Genomic DNA, 19890 nt, shown 5'->3' on the forward strand with positions numbered 1-19890 from the left:
TTCTTCGGAGGGCATAGCACGATTTCTTGTAAGCTTCCGGGTTAGAGTCCCGCACCTTGAAAGCGGCACCTCTACCCTTTAGCTCAGTGTGAATTTTACCAAGAAGGAGAGTGATGGGGAGCTGCATCAGATGACCTGGCCTCCACAATCACCTGACCTCAACACAATTGAGATGGTTTGGGATGAGTTGGACTGCAGAGTAAAGGAAAAGCAGCCAACAATTGCCCGCATTATGTGGGAACTCCTTCAAGACTGTTGGAAAAGCATTCCAGGTGACTCCCTCATGAAGCTGGTTGAGAGAATGCCAAGAATGTGCAAAGCTTTCATCAAGGCAAAGGGTGGCTACTTTGAAGAATCAAAATGTAAAATAACACTTTTTTGGTTAGTACATGATTCCATATGTGTTATTTTATAGTTTTTATGTCTTCACTATTATTTTACAATGTAGAAAATAGTAAAAATAGAGAAAGATCCTTGAATGAGTAATAAGTGTCCAAACTTTTAACTGTTTTGTACAGATAATTATCAGACTCAGGTTATAAACGCTGGGAAACACTCAAATACATTTCGTTAAAAAAATCCACAAAGGTAATGCATTGGGCCTTTACTAGTCTTGTAGTAGAGGACCAATTATTTGTTGCAATGTTTAGAATCCTCTTGACCTTGAGCGTGAAGATTCATTTCCGGGTTATGTTTTTTCGTGGCCTTCAAAATAAATGCCCTCTATAATTGAAAACATGTATTTTTTCAATAAACATGCTAAAATATTTGTATGATGAATAATATTATTGTAACTATAAGGTACAAATGCATGTTGTGTGGTTGATCGATTTTTAATTTGATTTCCGGAAGTAACTTTTTTTTCTGCCTCAAACTTCCGACTGGAATTGTTTACGACTAGAACGTTTACCGCTTTTGTCAAGTTAACGTCAGAGTTGATTTTTCGTCGCAAGTAAAAGGCAAGCTTACGAAGCAGGTTATGAAAATTAACACAGCAGGTTAGCGTAATTTTATTGAAATGGTTGTGCTTTTTACTTACATTTTCCAATAACTGGATCCCTTCTAACCATTACCAAGTGATTTTTTAATATATATAATATGGCGCTACCGGCTGTCAATCGTGCGCTCTTTGCTAATAGGAGTCAAATAAAACCATTTATTTCAGAGGTCTTACGCAACCTGTCATTAAGTAGCCGATTCAATTTTAAGACACAATCATTGCAATGTCTGAAAACGGCGACTTCTCAATCGAATGCTGTTACTGTGCACAGAAGGTCACAGCTATACCGAATATGCGAAAGCAATGGGGATGGAAATAGTCGTGCTACGAGTAACTGGACTTATGCAATGTGGAGTGCAATTGGTGAGTTATTGTCATGTTAGATAGGTTACAGTACTCTTCCTTAGTGGGTGTCATTGTCAGTACTTTAAATTGCAGTCAAAAGGCTATCATCAATCTATCTTTTCCATTGATTTGCATAGCTATGAGTGCTTCATCATGAAATGCAATTACAAGAACATGTATTTGTATTTCTACATGTGAATACTCATAACCGGCCATTTAAGTCATTAAGTGACATGAATGTTTTATAATGCATCCCTCTCCTTCGTGATAGCGTTTTCTCTCTTCGGCAAAGCTGAGGAGGACGCCAGAACTGAAGCTCAGAAGAAAGAAGATGAGGTCATTTTACTTTTGAAGAGAGCCAAGGTAGCTAATTGTCATCACTGTAGGCAACTCCTCAATGTCGTTTTTTTTAGCAGTAATCTAAACAAGAGGGCTACAGTAGCACGTAGCCCTTGATCATGACTCAGTTCAATTACACATAAGTCATTGGACGAAGGTGTGTTATGTATGGGGAAGTTATGTTAAGATCCCAGACGCTAAATCTGAACGTTAAAACACTCCGCTTGCGGTATGGTTTTGGGAGCATAAGGACTTTATTTTTAAAAAAATACACACCTAATATACACATACACACCTTGGTAGTGTTCTCCATGTTACAGAGCTTGTTCATGAAAACAGACATAAGACGAGGCAAACACCTGTGCTAATTAGCTATCTAGTTTGCTCCGAACATTTGTCTGTAAGCCAACTCGGGAAGCATAGCGGAAATGTACACTGAACAAAAATATAAACTCAACATGTAAAGTGTTGGACCCATGTTTCATGAGCTGAAATTTTCCATACGCACAAAAAGCTTATTTCTCTAAAATGTTGTGTACAAACTTGTTTGTTTCCCTGTTAGTATTTCTCCTTTGTCAAGATAATCCATTCACCTGACAGTTGTGCAATTGATGTCTAAAGTTTTTAGGGAGCGTGCAATTGGCATGGTGGCTGCAGGAATGTCCACCAGAGCTATTGCCAGAGAATTACATTTAAATTTCTCTACCATAAGCCGCTTCCATCGTTGTTTTAGAGAATTTGGAAGTATGTCCAACCGGCCTCACAACTGTAGACCACGTGTATGGCGTCTTGTGGGAGAGCGGTTTGCTAATGTCAACCTTGTGAATATGTTGGTGGTGGGTTTATGGTATGGGCAGGCATAAGCTACAGACAACAAACACAATTGCATGTTATCGATGGCAATTTTAAAGCATTAAAAATACAGTGACGAGTTCCTGAGGCCCATTAAAAAAAAAAAAATTAATTAACACGCTATTTTCGACCATCCGATGCATATCTTTTATTCCCAGTCATATGAAATCCATAGATTACGGCCTAATGAATTCATTTCAATTGAGTAATTTCCTCATATGAACTGAAACTCAGTAAAATGAATAAAATTGTTTTGCGATTTTATATTTTTGTTCAGTGTAGTTTCCTCGGATGGAGGCAACCATAGCTATATGGACCTGTGCAAAACTGCAATAGTAAGTGTATTTTTTTAAGGATTCTTTCTCGCTGATGAAAGATAAGGACCATATGTTTCGAAAGCTGTATCGCAAGCGATTTAGCATTGACTTTTCTAAATATTAAAACACAGATTCAGTATTGTAGTTCACATGAGCCAGTTGTGGGCGACGCTAATGGCTGAAAACTGTAGGGAGAAGGCAGAATGCCACCTAGAGTTTGAGAGCTACACTACCGGTCAAAAGTTTTAGAACACCTACTCATTCAAGAGTTTCTCTTTAGTTGTACTATTCTCTACATTGTAGAATAATAGTGAAGACTTCACAACTATGAAATAACACATATGGAATCATGTAGTAACCAAAAAAGTGTTAAACAAATCAAATGTTATATTTTGAGATTCTTCAAATAGCCACCCTTTGTCTTGATGACAGCTTTGCACACTCTTGCCATTCTCTCAACCAGCTTCATGAGGTAGTTACCTGGAATACATTTCAATTAACGTGTGTGCCTTGTTAATTTGTGGAATTTCATTCCTCATTGCGTTTGAGCCAATAAGTTGTGTTGTGACAAGGTAGGGGGAGTATACAGATGATAGCACTATTTGGTGAAAGACCAAGTCCATATTATGGCAAGAACAGCTCAAATAAGCAAAAAGAAACGACATTACTTTAAGACATGAAGGTCAGTCAATTTCAAGAACTTTGAACGTTTCTTCATGCTACTCTATTTGCCAAAAGATGACATGCAATCTCATGAACCAACAGTGCCAAGTCAATGACAGCATTTTTATTGCATCAATTCAGAGTGAACTGTTTATCTGTCAATGACATTTGTATAATATCTTTCTTTACATTATGTCCGAGTAACATTGATGTGTCTTCTGTCCCAGCTCAGTATAATGCGGGGGCAGCTGCATGGAGCCAACGGATTCCTTCACCAGGCAATTGCGCTGGCCCACCAGTCTCACAATACACAAGCAATCATCTACACCTACAGCCTGGTAAAAGCCATGATGATAAATAGTGATGTTTTTAAAGTCTCTTCTGTGCTCATGTTGTCAAGATGGAAAAAGGTGTATTTTGCTTACTGAGGCATTTTTGTAAGCGTTTTTAATTTGTCATAGCAATAAAGTTTGCATAAAAACTCTGCAGTAGATCATTTTATTTTCCCCTGTCTCTACAGATGGCAAACCTTGCCTATGTCCAAGGTGAGCTGGAGAATGTGAGTAATAGCAGAGGTCGCCATCTCTTTCTCCCTTCTTCAGTGAACTACTTGCTGTCCCACTTTTGGTATTTATTTTTAAAGGTACACTCGGCAATGTCAGTCACTCCGTGGTTACTTCCTGCTGATCGAAATCAACAACACAGTTTAAATCTGGCAAGAAGACTGCCACTATTAGCGTTTCCCAGTGTATGTATGCTTTAAAGGAGGGAAGAAATTAAGAGCCAATAGAGGAAGTCTTGGCATTTTTTTATTCGTGTTGTTGATGTCTGTTAGCTAGAGGTCAAGATGATGTCATATTGCGGAGTCTACCGTAATAATAAATAATAATATATTTATTTTATATACAGTTGATGTCGGAAGTTTATGTACACTTAGTTTGGAGTCATTAAAACTAGTTTTTCAACCACTCCACAAATTTCTTGTTAACAAACTATAGTTTTGGCAAGTCGGTTAGGACATCTACTTTGTGCACGACAAGTCATTTTTCCAACACTTGTTTACAGACAGATTATTTCATTTATAATTCACTGTATCACAATTCCAGTGGGTCAGAAGTTTACATACACTAAGTTGAGTGTGCTTTTAAACAGCTTGGAAAATTCCAGAAAATTATGTCATGGCTTTAGAAACTTCTGACAGGCTAATTTACATAATTTGAGTCAATTGGAGGTGTACCTGTGGATGTATTTCAAGGCCTACCTTCAAACTCAGTTCCTCTTTGCTTGACATGAGAAAATCAAAAGAAATCAGCCAAGACCTCAGAAAAAAATTGTAGCCCTTCACAAGTCTGTTTCATCCTTGGGAGCAATTTCCAAATGCCTGAAGGTACCACGTTCATCTGTACAAACAATAGTACGCAGGTATAAACACCTTGGGACCACGCAGCCGTCATACCGCTCAGGAAGGAGTGGCGTTCTGTCTCCAAGAACTGAACGTACTTTGATGTGAAAAGTGCAAATCAATCCCAGAACAACAGCAAAGGACCTTGTGAAGATGCTGGAGGACACTGGTACAAAAGTATCTATATCCACAGAAACAAGTCCAATATCAACATAACCTGAAAGGCCGCTCAGCAAGGAAGAAGCCACTGTTCCAAAACCACCATTAAAATATGTCAGACTACGGTTTGCAACTGCAAATGGGGACAAAGATTGTACTTTTTGGAGAAATGTCCTCTGGTCTGATGAAACAATAATAGAAATGTTTGGCTTGCAAAAAGGGGGAGGCTTGCAAGCTGAAGAACGTCATCCCAACCGTGAAGCACGGGGGTGGCAGCATCATGTTGTGGGGGTGCTTTGCTGCAGGAGGGACTGGTGCAGCTCACAAAATAGATGGCATCATTAGGCAGGAAAATTATGTGAATATATTGAAGCAACATCTCAAGACATCAGTCAGGAATTTGAAGCTTTGTCGCAAATAGTTCTTCCAAATGGACAATGACCCCAAGCATACTTCCAAAGTTGTGGCAAATGGCTTAAGGACAACAAAGTCAAGGTATTGGAGTGGCCATCACAAAGCCCTGACCTCAATACTACAGAAAATTTGTCGGCAGAACTGAAAAAGCATGTGCGAGAAAGGAGGCCTACAAACCTGACTCAGTTACACCAGCTCTGTCAGGAACTTATTGTGGGAAGCTTGTGGAAGGCTACCCGAAACGTTTGACCCAAGTTAAACCATTTTAAAGGCAATGCTACCAATTACTAATTGAGTGTATGTAAACTTCTGACCCACTGGGAATGTGATGAAAGAAATAAAAGCTGAAATAAATCACTCTACTATCACTCTGACATTTCACCTTCTTAAAAAAAAGTTGTGATCATAACTGACCTAAGACAGGGAATTTTTATTAGGATTAATTGTCAGGAATTGTGAAACACTGAGTTTTAAATGTATTTGGCTAAGGTGTATGTAAACTTCTCCGACTTAAACTGTAGCTCTTTTCATTACAAACAATAATCTATATGTCGCTTTTTAAAACAAACATATGTAGGGATCTGGCAGTTCATAGTTGGTCTTGCACAGCTTCAGATGTCTAGGCAGTTTGGAAAGGCATGAAGTCAGTCGGTAGCTTGAGTGGAGGGTGCATCGATGATACAGACCGGTAGGGAGACAACGTCAGTCAGATAATGGTTGACAGGCCCGGAGCTCTTCATCAGGCACCTTGTCTCCTCTTCCGTAAGTAGGCTCGGTCATCCGCTATCAAAGAGTAGCACCCACCCGAGTAATGTTTTGGCGACTGTAAAAGCGGCAGAAAACATTTCGACAATAGTCTGGAACAGTCCCCCACGAGGTGAGCCTCTGCCATTGCCTCACATCACAGTCCCCACATCCTTCCAGGAACCGGAACAGGTGGAACAAAACGGCAGTGATGTGAAAGCCATTCAGTTTTACTAAGCTCATAATGCATTCTTAAGTATATTCTTAAAGTATCAATTGTATATAATTAATTGAAATGACCATTGAGTTGAGGTAAATATGCTAGATTGTACCTTTTTTTCCCTTCATGTTTGGTGTTTTGAGCTGTTTTGCCGACTTCCAGTGACCCCTGTGCTCTTCTCCCCCAGGCAGAGAAACTGTTCAAAGCGGCCATGAGTTTCATGTTGTCCGGAGGAACACCAGAGGTGAGGGTTGGTCATGTGTTTCAGTAATAGGTTAATAGAAGAGGAATGTCGTGACAACTGGACAGTAGAGTCATTGGGTACTGTGGCATCTTTCTGATTTTGAAATGAAGAGGATAATCTGTCATTTTACATCTATTGTCAGTCTGAACAAAGGAGGACAGTCTGGAATAAATAGGCTTTGGCTCTGTTGAATTGTTGTGGTGTATGTTGCGTTGTTCTCTAGACACTCAATGCTATTGCTACTTCAGTTTTCTTTCCTTCTTTTCAAAGGACGACAATGGGGTCATTGAGATATCCTTGAAGCTTGCTACCATATATGCCGGCCAGAATAAGTAAGTGGACTTCAAAAGTGGAGCAATTGAATCAATTTTGTTTATTTACAACCAAACATACACTACCGTTCAAAAGTTTGGGGTCACTTAGAAATGTCCTTGTTTTCCATGAAAACATACATGAAATGAGTTGCAAAATGAATAGGAAATATAGTCATGATGTTGACAAGGTTAGAAATAATGATTTTTAATTTAAATAATTGCTTCCTTCAAACTTTGCTTTTGTCAAAGAATCCTCCATTTGCAGCAATTACAGCCTTGCAGACCTTTGGCATTCTAGTCGTCAATTTGTTGATTTAATCTGAAGAGATTTCACCACATGCTTCCTGAAGCACAAATTGGATTGGCTTGATGGGCACTTCTTACGTACAATAGGGTCAAGCTGCTCCCACAACAGCTCAATAGGGTTGCGATCCGGTGACTGTGCCGGCCACTCCATTATAGACAGAATACCAGCTGACTGCTTCTTCCCTAAATCCTTCTTGCATAGTTTGGAGCTGTGCTTTGGGTCATTGTCCTGTTGTAGGAGAAAATTGGCTCCAATTAAGCACCGTCCATAGGGTACGGCATGGCGCTGCAAAATGGAGTGATAGCCTTCCTTCTTCAAGATCTCTTTTACCCTGTACAAATCTCCTACTTTACCACCACCAAAGAACCCCCAGACCATCACATTGCCCCTACCATACTTGACAGATGGTGTCAAGCACTCCTCCAGCATCTTTTCATTTTTTCTGCGTCTCACGAATGTTCTTCTTTGTGATCTGAACACCTCAAACTTACATTTGTCTGTCCATAACACTTTTTTCCATTCTTCCTCTGTCCAGTGTCTGTTCTTTTGTCCATCTTAATCTTTTATTTTTATTGGCCAGGCTGAGATATGGCTTTTTCTTTGCAACTCTGCCTAGAAGGCCAACATCCCGGAGTCGCCACTTCACTGTTGACGTTGAGACTGGTGTTTTGCGGGTACTATTTAATGAAGCTGCCAGTTGAGGACTTGTGAGGCGTCTGTTTCTCAAACTAGACACTCTAATGTACTTGTCCTCTTGCTCAATTGTGCCCTGGGGCCTCCCACTCCTCTTTCTACTCTGGTTAGAGCCAGTTTGCGCTGTTTGTGAAAGGAGTAGTACACAGCGTTGTACGAGATCTCCAGTGTCTTAGCAATGTCTCGCATGGAATAGCCTTAATTTCTCAGAACAAGAATAGACTGGCGAGTTTCAGAAGAAATTCTTTGTTTCTGGCCATTTTGAGCCTGTAATCGAACCCACAAATGCTGATGCTCCAGATACTCAACTAGTCTAAAGAAGGCCAGTTTTATTGCTTCTTTAATCAGGACAACAGTTTTAAGTTGTGCTAACATAATTGCAAAAGGGTTTTCTAATGATCAATTAGCCTTTTAAAATGATAAACTTGGATTAGCTAACACAACGTGCCATTGGAACATAGTAGTGATGGTTGCTGATAATGGGCCTCTGTACGCCTATGTAGATATTCCATAAAAAATCTGTTTACCTGCTGCAATAGTGATTTACAACATTAACAATGTCTACACTGTATTTCTGATACATTTGATGTTATTTTAATGGACAAAAAAATGTGCTCTTCTTTCAAGAACAAACATTTCTAAGTGACCCCAAACTTTTGAACGGTAGTGTATATATTTTTTAATGTAAATGGAAGGTTTTAGAAGGGTCCAGACACTTTTGATGTTGATTTCACTTGTTTTTGACAAACTTATGCCAACCGGCGATTCACTTCCTCATCCTCATTGTGCAGTACGGGGGCTCTGAAAAAATACGAACAAATGCTCCAAAAACACCCAAATATATCCTTTTAGAAAAGCAACATTTATTCATACATTGATACAGGTATTTAGATATTGTACATATGAAATTGTGTAATTCTGAACTTTATCCGCAGCATTATATTTCATTTTGTGGCAACTCGAGCAATACCTTTCCGTCTATTCTAGCAGCAGGCTACACAGAGAATGAAACAGCTGGATAGGGAAAACCGCTTGAGTCGTGCAAAATTGAATATTAGGAGGCACATTTGCTTCAAATTCCATTTAATAGATGTAAATACGTTTTGGATAGGAGCTAGCCAGCTTAGTTGAAGAGAGTGCAGCAAACACCATCTAATAGGGTTTCAAGCCAAAGCCAAGCTTTTAAGTTGAGAAAGAATTTTCTGTGGTTGGCCGTAGTCAGAGATGGGCAGTATTTCTATTACATGTATTTGAAAATTATTACTTTAATGACTTTTGAGGTTTTTGTATGTTGTATTACACTGGAATGAACTATACTCAAATGTATTTTGAAAGCTGTAATTTGTATTTTCAAATGACTCTTATTTTCTCTCTCTTTTTTTTTAATAGTGGTTCTCAGTTTTGTGGCCCCCTTTCACCCTACATTGGTATCAAAAGTCTGATGGCATGATGGTGTGGTAAGAGAATCTGCTAAATGAACAAAATTTAAGGAGTCTATCTATTGCGCACTGCAAATGAAGGTAAATTCCATTTGAGCTGACATAGGCAGCGTTTACCGTATGCTTTGCAGTTGTTCATTTTCACATGTACATTTCTTTTTTGGTCATTTAGCAGACGCTCTTATCCAGAGTGACAGTGTATTCAGCTAAGGTAGATACACAACAACATATTGCAGTTATAGCTAGAAATAAGTTTATGTAACCGTTACGGAGAATGTTGATGCTGTTCGGCCGGCAACTTGCACATGCATTTTAAAATACTAAATACAATACTTTTGCAAAAGTATTGTATTTATTAAAAATATTTTATTTTGATAAATTGGTAATTCGGGTATTTTGTAGTTGTATTTTTTTTATTTTATGCCCATCCCTGGTTATAGTCCTGTAGTATTTTATTATAACATGACTACATTTCGCGATCCACCCCCAAATTCTACATAACACAGTTCACCATGTATGATGTGTAACCTTATATTAAATGAATGTTTTTCTTTTTTCTCAGGAATGACCTGGCAGAGACTGGTTTCCAGTTTTGCACTGAATCCCTTGAAGCCAAGTTAGAGAAATTCAAGGAACTTCCTGCTGAGGAACAGTCAGGTATCTAATGACCAAACCTTCAAATAGTTTTTTTTTGTTGTTGTTGTTTTTACCCACTTTGTGTATATGCTGTATTCTAGTCATAGCTCATCCTATATAACTACTGCTATACACACCTTTTACTATTCACGTACTGTCCATACTGTATACTCAAATTTACATAAGTATATTCAAACCCTTTACTGAGTACTTTGTTGTACCACAGTTGGCAGTGATTACAGCCAAAGTCTTCTTGGTATGACGCTACAAGCGTGGCACATCTGTATTTAGGGAGTTTCTTAGATTCTTCTCTACAGATGCTCTCAAGCTCTGTCAGGTTGGATGGGGAGCGTTGTTGCACAGCTATTTTCAGGTCTCCAGAGATGTTCGATCGGGTTCAAGTCCAGGCACTGGCTGGGCCACTCAAGGACATTCAGAGACTTGTCCTGAAGCCACTTCTGCCTTGTCTTGGCTAAGTGCTTAGGGTCGTTGTCCTGTTGGAAGGTGAACCGTAGCCGTAATCTGAGGTCCTTAGTGCTTTGGAGCAGGTTTTCATCAAGGATCTCTCTAGTCTGCTCCGTTCATCTTTCCCTCGACCCTGACTAGTCTCCCAGTCCCTGTCTTTGAAAAACATCCCCACAGCATGATGCTGCCACCACCATGCTTCATTATAGGGAGGGTGCCAGGTTTCCTCCAGATGTGACACTTGGCATTCAGGCCAAAGAGTTCAATCTTAATTTCATCAGACCAGAGAATCTTGTTCCTTATGGTCTGAAAGTCCTTTAGTTGCCTTTTGGCAAACTCCACGCGGGCTGTCGTGCCTATTTTACTGAGGAGTGATTTCTGTCTGGACACTCTAGCATAAAGGCCTGATTGGTCGCGAGCTGCGGAGATGGTTGTCCTTCTGGAAGGTACTCTCATCTCCACAGAGGAACTCTGTCAGAGTGACCAGGTTCTTGGTCATCTCCCTGACCAATGCCCTTCTCCCCCAATTGCTTAGTTTGGCTGGGCGGCCAGCTCATAGGAAGAGTCTTGGTGGTACCAAACATCTTCCATTTAAGATTGATGAAGGCCACTATGTTCTTGGGGACCTTCAATGCTGCAGAAATGTGTTGGTACCCATCCCCAGATATGTGCCTTGACATAATCCTATCTCGCGGCTCTACGGACAATTCCCTCGACCTCGTGGCTTGGTTTTTGCTCTGACATACACTGTCAACTGTGGGACCTTATATAGACAGGTGTGTGCCTTTCCAAATCATGTCCAATAAATTGAATCTACCACAGGTGGACTCCAAGTTGTAGAAATAGCTCAAGGATAATCAATGAAACAGGATGCACCTGAGCTCAATTTCGAGTCTCATTGCAAAGGGTCTGAATACATTGAAAACACAAAAATGGATACACAAATGTCTAAACCGGTTTTTGCTATGTTATTCTGGATATTGTGTGTAGATTGAGGCCATTTTTTATTTAATCGATTTTATAATAAGGCTGTAACAAAATGTGGAAAAAGTGAAGGGGTCTGAATAATTATACATACAGTTGAAGTTGGAAGTTTACATACACTTAGGTTGGAGTCATTAAAACTAGTTTTTCAACCACTCCACAAATTTCTTGTTAAAACTATAGTTTTGGCAATTCGGTTAGGACATCTACTTTGTGCATGACACAAGTAAGTTTTCCAACAATTGTTCACTGACAGATTATTTCACTAATAATTCACTATATCACAATTCCAGTGGGTCAGAAGTTAACATACACTGTTGACTGTGCCTTTTAAACAGCTTGGGAAATTCCAGAAAATGGTATGGCTTTTGATAGGCTAATTGATATCATTTGAGTCAATTGGGGGTGTATCTGTGGATTTATTTCAAGGCCTACCTTCAGACTCTGTGCCTCTTTGCTTGACATCATGGGAAAATCAAAAGAAAACAGCCAAGACCTCGGGAAAAAAAATGTTGACCTCCACAAGTCTGGTTCATCCTTGGGAGCAATTTTCAAACGCCTGAAGGTACCACGTTCATCTGTACAAACAATAGTACGCAAGTATAAACAGCATGGGACCACGCAGCCGTCATACTGCTCAGGAAGGAGAGGCATTCTGTCCTAGAGCTGAACGTACTTTGGTGCGAAAAGTGCAAATCAATCCCAGAACAAAGGACCTGGTGAAGATGCTGGAGGACACTGGTACAAAAGTATCTATATCCACAGTAAAACGAGTCCTATATCGACATAACCTGAAAGGCCGCTCAGCAAGGAAGAAGCCACTGTTCCAAACCCGCCATAAAAAGACAGACTACTGTTTGCAGCTGCACATGGGGACAAAAATCATACTTTTTGGAGAAATGTCCTCTGGTCTGATGAAACAATAATAGAACTGTTTGGCCATACTGTTTGTCCTTCAACTGTGAAGCACGGGGGTGCTTTGCTGTAGGAGGGACTGGTGCACTTTACAAAATAAATGGCATCATGAGGAAGGAAAATTTAGTGGATATATTGACGCAACATCTCAAGCCAAAATTCACCCAACTTATTGTGGAAAGCTTGTGGAAGGCTACCCGAAACGTTTGACCCAAGTTAAACAATTTAAAGGCAATGCTACCAAATACTAACTAGGTGTGTGTGAACTTCTGACCCACTGGGAATGTGATGAAAGAAATAAAAGCTGAAATAAATCTTTCTACTATTATTCTGGCATTTCACATTGTTAAAATAAAGTGGGGATCCTAACTGACATAAGACAGGGCATTTTTACTAGGATTAAATGTCAGAAATTGTGAAACTGAGTTTAAATGTATTTGGCTAATGTGTATGTAATGTTCCGACTTCAACTGTGTGTGTATACATACATACATACATACATACATACATACATACATACATACATACATACATACATACAGTACCATTCAAAAGTTTGGACACATCTACTCAGTCCAGGGTTTCTTTATTTTTACTATTGAGAAATGAAGGTCTGGTCAATCCGGAAAATGTCAAGATCTTTGAAAGTTTCTTCAAGTGCAGTCGCAAAAACCATCAAGCTCTAAGATGAAACTGGCTCACATGAGGACCGCCACAGGAAAGGAAGACCCAAAGTTACCTCTGCTGCAGAGGATAAGTTCATTACTTACCAGCCTCGGAAATTCCAGCCCAAGTAAATGCTTCACGGAGTTCAAGTAACAGATACATCTCAACATCAACTGTTCAGAGGAGACTGTGTGAATCAGGCCTTCATGGTTGAATTGCTGCAAAGAAACCACTACTAAAGGACACCAATAAGAAGAAGAGACTTGCTTGGGCCAAGAAACACGAGCAATGGACATTAGACCGGTAGAAATATGTCCTTTTTGTCTGAGTCCAAATGTGAGATTTTTGGTAGTAGATTACACAAGGTTAATGACGAGTTCAGACTTTGTGCTCCCCACCCCCATCAAAGTTGCCCATCCCGGCTTTAGACGAAGGCTAATAAGCCTGCAGTGTTTTCCGAGACTGCGCGCTCTTCCCTTTTTTCTCCCTCTCCTGTACCTCTTCCGCCCTCCTGGACTTGCGTCTGTCCTCCCGTTCTTTCACATCTATTTCTCCACCTTTCTGCCACCTCCTTCTCTTTAGTCTTTCCAACTCTATTTCTTCACCCCGTCTCTTTTAGTTTTGAAACTCATTATCACTACCAGTCCATTCTTTTTGGACGACCTCTTTTTCATTATCACTTTTTATTTTAAAGCAATCGCTCACCCAAATGTCATAATTTTTCTTATCTTTTTTAATTGGTCTATTCCAGGAGTGACTGCAACAGTGAGTGTATGGTGCGTTCCCTCCTGACCCTTAGATTACTTCCCAGGTAAGAAGACGATTCAAGAATGACGACATTTGGGTGAACTTTCCCTTCAAAACTCACAATCATCCATTTCTGTCAATTTCTTTCGTCACTTGTTATTCTCCCAAAAACTCTTGCGGTCTCCTTTAACTCATCCCCATCTTTCTCTTTCCTCTGGAGTATTCTCTTACTTTCCAAATAATTTACTTACTCTCAATTTTGTTTTCTTTTATCAGTCTGCGCGTTACTGTGATCTGTCCATTCTTACATCATCAGTCTGGAAATTGCTATTTTCTGTGGCAATTCTCGCCCTCCTTTTCTGCCGCTCTTTCCTTTCCCTTGCTTCAGTCTCCATCTTTGTACAATTACTTTTTCAAGGTATACGTTCTCAATTCCTATCCTGCCTCTCTTTTCCTTACTCTTTATCTCCTGCAGACTGAGTTCCTTTCTCAGCATCTTCTCTTCCCTCTATCCTCTCCCCTGCCTGCCTCCACGACTTCCTTTCTCCTTCTGATCTCTCCATGTGAAGCTCATTTCTACTCCTGTGGTTTGAAATCAGTTTCGCTATTCTCTCCTTCTCCACTTCTCTGTTGAAGGCTCACTCATATCCTCCATCCTCATCTCTCTCCACCTCGCCTCTCTTCATCAGATCCTCCTCTCCAACCTCTCAGGGCTCGGTGTCTCAGGCAATGATTTCATCCTACCTGGCAGGCCGCTCCTACCAGGTGATGTGAAGAGGATCTGTGTGTCTACCACGTACTCTCACTACTGGTGTCCCTCAGGGCTCGATTCTAGGCCCTCTTCTCTCTACACCAAGTCACTTGGCTCCGTCATATCCTCACATGGTCTCCTATCATTGCTATGCGGATGACACTCAACAACTTTTCTCTCCCCCCCTTCTGACATCCAGGTGGCGACACACATCTCTGGTTGCCTTGCAGATACACTACCGGTCAAGCGTTTTAGAAAACCTACTCATTCAAGGGTTTTTATTTTATTTTTACTATTTTCTACATTGTAGAATAAGAGTGAAGACATCAAACTATGAAATCGCACATTGAATCATGTAGTAACCAAAAAAGTGTTAAACAAATCAAAATATATTTGAGATTGCGTGGCTACAAATAGCCACGCTTTGCCTTGACAGCTTTGCACACTCTTGGCATTCTCTCAATCAGATTTCCAACAGTCTTGAAGGAGTTCCCACATATGCTGAGCACTTGTTGACTGCTTTTCCTTCACTCTACGGTCCATCTCATCCCAAACCATCTCAATTTGGTTGAGGTAAGTGGATTTTGGAGCCCAGGTCATCTGATGCAGCACTCCATCACTCTCCTTATTGGTAAAATAGCTCTTACACATCCTGGAGGTGTGTTGGGTCATTGTCCTGTTGAAAAACAATTGATAGTCCCACTAAGCCCAAACCAGATGTGATGGTGTATCGCTGCAGAATGCTGTGGTAGCCATGCTGGTTAAGTGTGACTTGAATTCTAAATAATTCAGACAGTGTCACCAGCAAAGCACCATCACACCACCACCTCCATGCTTTACGGTGGGAAATGCACATGCGGAGGTCATCCGTTCACCCACACTGCGTCTCACAAAGACACGACGGTTGGAGACAAAAATCTCAAATTTGGACTCACCAGACCAACGGACAGATTTTCACCAGTCTAATGTCCATTGCTTGTGTTTCTTGGCCCAAGCAAGTCTCTTCTTCTTATTGGTGTCCTTTTAGTGGTTTCTTTGCAGCAATTCGACCATGAAGGCCTGACTCACGCAGTCTCCTCTGAACAGTTGATGTTGAGATGTGTCTGTTACTTGAACTCTGAAGAATTTATTTGGGAAGCAATTTCTGAGGCTGGTAACTCTGATGAACTTATCCTCTGCAGCAGAGGTAACTGCGTCTTCTATTCCTGTGGCAGTTCTCATGAGAGCCAGTTTCATCATAGCGGTTGATGGTTTTTTCAACTGCACTTGAACTGCACTTAATTTTCCATATTGACTGACCTTCATGTCTTAAATTAATGATGGACTGTTGTTTCTCTTTGCTTATTTGAGCTGTTCTTGCCATAATGTGGACTTGGTCTTCCCAAATAGAGCTATCTTCTGTACACCCCCCCCCCCCCCCTTCCTTGTCACACCTGATTTGCTCAAGAAGGAAATAAATTCCACAAATTAACTTTTAACAAAGCACACCTGTTAATTAAAATGCATTCCAGGTGACTACCTCCATGAAGGTGGTTGAGAGAAGGGCAAGAATGTGCAAAGCGATCGTCAAGGCAAACGGTGGCTACTTTGAAGAATCTAATTTTAAAATATATTTGGATTATTTAACACTTTTTTGGAGTACTACATGATTTCATGTGTTATTTCATAGTTTTGATGTGTTCACTATTATTCTACACCGTAGAAACCCTTGAATGAGTAGGTGTTTTAAAACTTTTGACCGGTAGTGTATGTCAACTTGGATGTTGGCCCACCACTTCAAGCTCAACCTCGACAAGACAGAACTGCTCTACCTCCTTTGGAAGGCCTGCCCGCTCAAAGACCTCTCCGTCGCGGTTGACACCTTCACGGTGTCGCCCTCTCAGAGTGCAAAGAACCTTGGCGTTACCCTGGACAATAGCCTGTCATTCTCTGCAAACATCAAAGCAGTGGCCCGCTCCTGCAGGTTCATGCTGTACAACATCCGTAGAGTACGACCCTACCTCACTCAGGAACCGGCGCAGGTCCTAATCCAGTCACGTGTCCTCTCCTGTCTGGACTACTGCTACTTCGCTGTTGGCTGGGTTCCCCGCTTGTGCTATCAAACCCCTGCAACTTATCCTGAACTTTTCAACCTTGCCAAGTTCTCATTTCACCCCACTCCTCCGCACACTCCACTGGCTTCCAGTCGAAGCTCGCATCCACTACAAGACCATGGTGCTTACCTACAGAACAGCAAGAGGAACTGCCCCTCCCTACCTTCAGGCTATGCTCAAACCCTACACCCCAACCCGAGCACTCAGTTCTGCCAGCTTGAGTCTCTTGGCCCTCCCACCCCTACAGGAGGGCATGTCCTGCTCAGCCCAGTCCAAGCTCTTCTCTGTCCTGGCACCCCAATGGTGGAACCATCTTCCCCCTGAAGCTAGGACAGCAGAGTCCCTGCCTTCTGAAAACATCTGAAACCCTACCTCTTCAAACAGTATCTTAAATAACCCTCTTCCTTTACCAGCACTTGCACTTCTCAAGCAGACAAGCAGGTTTTCCTCCAGAACTTGCCCTGCGCTTTGCTCAATCCCTTTAACTTTTAATCCTTACAAGTCAAGTCCATGCCGATGACAGGCATTCCCATTGCACAATGCAGCCACAACCATGCTTGAAACTATGGAGTGTGTGTGGCCTGGCTGGTCTAGCAAAAATGCTTCTGCCTCATGCAGGCGTAAGTTGTAGGACCAGTATCGCGATACTCGTTAGTATCGTTGCAAGGAAACGAAACACGATGCCCATTTTAACGTCTTTAGGAAAACAGCCCTAATGTTGTCATCCACAGTCACATGTATTTATTTTCCAAGCTAGATCACACAATACTTTACATTCAGCAGATTTTTAAAGGACCAAAGAATTTGGTCTGCTTCGTGTGACGTGATCCTCCTGAAAAGTTGTGAAACCTTGATTTTGTATGTCCATTCGACTTTTGTGACCCTTCCTTTTTGATATTGAGCTTGCTTGCTGACTGCATCCCTCCTCGTGTTTCTCCCTCTTTTCAGAGGAGTTGCGGATGGAGACCCGGCTGCTGCTGGGCCTGACCTTGGACTCCCACGCTCGCTACATGGCCTCCACACACCGCCTGAGCCGGGCGGCACTGGACTACAAGCGAGCCCTACTTATCTGCCAGGAAGAGCAGGGAGAGACCCACCCACAGGTACCAGTTAAATGTTTAATCATTTTAGATAGAGAGAACGCCTGCTTTTGTTCTCTCCACAAAGTTTAATGGATATTTTTAAAATATATCAAAGTTCAAATGTTTTCTTTGTTTATTGCAACATCACTGAAATGAAGAAACAATGTTTATACAACCTAGTGGGTTGGGACCTAAATACTTACCTACTGTGGTGTTAAAGACAATTGACAAGAAAGTAATATTCTTCTTGGTCTTCTACAGTCGCTGGTGCTGCTGAGTGACCTGGCCACCATCCTGGACCTGCAGGGCCGCCACGATGAGGCCCTGCCCCTGGTAAAGCAGGCCGTGGAGCTGAGCAGAGAAGCCGGCCACCCTGACCAGCACGTGTTGTTGGGAAACATGGCAGGCGTCCTACTGCACAATGGTAAGGAGGGCTATAAATGAGGACTGAAATTCTAGGAGTGCCTCGGTTTCCTCTTTCCTCAACACAAGTCAGTTTTCAATGTCAAAACGTTAGCTTTTTATTGAGAATTACTCAATTAATGTTGCTCAGTTGGTAGAGCATGGCTTTTGCAACGTCAAGATAGTGGGTTCGATTCCCAGGACCACCCGAACGAAAAAAATGTGGCATGTATGACTAAGTCACTTTGGATAAAAGTGTCTAAATGGCATATTATATTTCTCAATGCACGTTATCCTTCTGGTACAGGTCAGTTTTATAATTTGGTGCAGCTGCATAAGTAACTGTACAGGCCATTACATTTAATAGATAACATTTTGTTCAAGGAGGTACTGTGAAGACTTAGCGCTGTTAATATCGGAGAATATCTCTGTCGTGTTCATTACGGCACGCAACAGAAAACGTTTTAACTATTTGTAACAGAAAATAAAACTGAGTTTCTTATTGGAGAAACCCAATTCCTGTTTCAGTCCGTTTTTGTTAATTTCATGTCAAATGAACAAAATCTTTGTGTGTTCCCCCTGGTCCAGGTCTGTTTGAGGAGTCTGTGAAGCTGTACAAGGAGGCCCTGGCGCTGGCCCAGTCCGTAGGAGATGAAGAAGCAGTAGAGCAGATCCGGGAGGGGCTGAAAGAGGTGGGCAACAGGAGGAAAGCGAAGAAGGCGGAAACAGAAGCCCCCAAAACTGGGACCGAAGCCCCCAAGACTGGGACCGAAGCCCCCAAGACTGGGACCGAAGCCCCCAAGACTGAGACCGAAGCCCCCAAGACTGAGACCGACTGACCAGTTGGATCAACCAATCGAATATTAACACGACCCCCAAGCCATCTCTCTGAACCTTTCTGTTTGCAAATCTGAAGGGACCGAAATTTGATGGGTCATGTATGCACGAGATACGGAGCATATGGCATATAGAGTAGCTCAGGAGGAGAAGGAGAAATGCAATAACACAATCACACTGTTTTCAAGACAACAGTTTTATCTTACTATGGGCATGCAACAATCTCATCTCTCAATGTTTTTGTCTGTATTGTGTGAAATCTCACTCCAATGAGGTTTTATTTTGTTGTCAGTTTGGCTCAAGATGTAAGGGGAAAGACTTGGAGCTAAAATAAGTAAGACCAAAGCCGGAATTCAGTCAAAGGTATGTTGTCGACAAGCGTATTGCACATTTACTTTTAAATTGCTACTCCTTTATATTTACGCTTGAGACATCATCCACAGCGTTTATCATGAATGCGATCTCTTTACGAACGTCGGGGAAAATGCGATTTGTTGACAACCCGCTTTTGATTGAATCCCAGCCTGAATAATGGCATCTTAGGAGAATGGCAAGTCATGTGAATGACTATAAATAAAACTGTGTAAAATATGTACAATTTATGTGTATACAACACAATAATTTCATACAGACTGGAAAGTGGCATGGGACTTAACTGTCAGCTTCAAGAGTGAAATGCCAAATCAATAATTGTATTGTTTTCCCTTTGTGTGAACAACCAAGATATAACATAAGGCCGAGGCTGCGGGTCCGACTTTTCTGGACCCCGCTTTCCAGCGGCTGGGGTCTCGTGGCTTCTGCGCATGTGGGGGATTCTGTACTTTGCCCACAATCTCTGCTCAACTCGTTGAGAACCTCCC

At 41.4% G+C, this 19890-nt stretch overlaps 1 protein-coding gene across 1 annotated transcript; it reads left to right on the forward strand.

Moving 5' to 3' along the window:
• The first annotated feature begins 503 nt into the window (after positions 1-503).
• On the forward strand, positions 504-19628 carry LOC129814488 (tetratricopeptide repeat protein 19, mitochondrial-like). Its single transcript, XM_055867634.1, has 10 exons — positions 504-1363; positions 1617-1708; positions 3744-3854; positions 4037-4075; positions 6643-6699; positions 6970-7031; positions 10015-10109; positions 17658-17812; positions 18053-18215; positions 18782-19628. Exons 1-10 carry the CDS (start codon positions 1099-1101, stop codon positions 19030-19032), a joined length of 1290 nt encoding a protein of 429 aa, XP_055723609.1. The 5' UTR covers positions 504-1098; the 3' UTR covers positions 19033-19628.
• Positions 19629-19890: the final 262 nt, after the last annotated feature.

Source organism: Salvelinus fontinalis, chromosome 17 (genome assembly GCF_029448725.1).
Source record: "Salvelinus fontinalis isolate EN_2023a chromosome 17, ASM2944872v1, whole genome shotgun sequence".
Lineage (NCBI taxonomy): Eukaryota > Metazoa > Chordata > Actinopteri > Salmoniformes > Salmonidae > Salvelinus > Salvelinus fontinalis.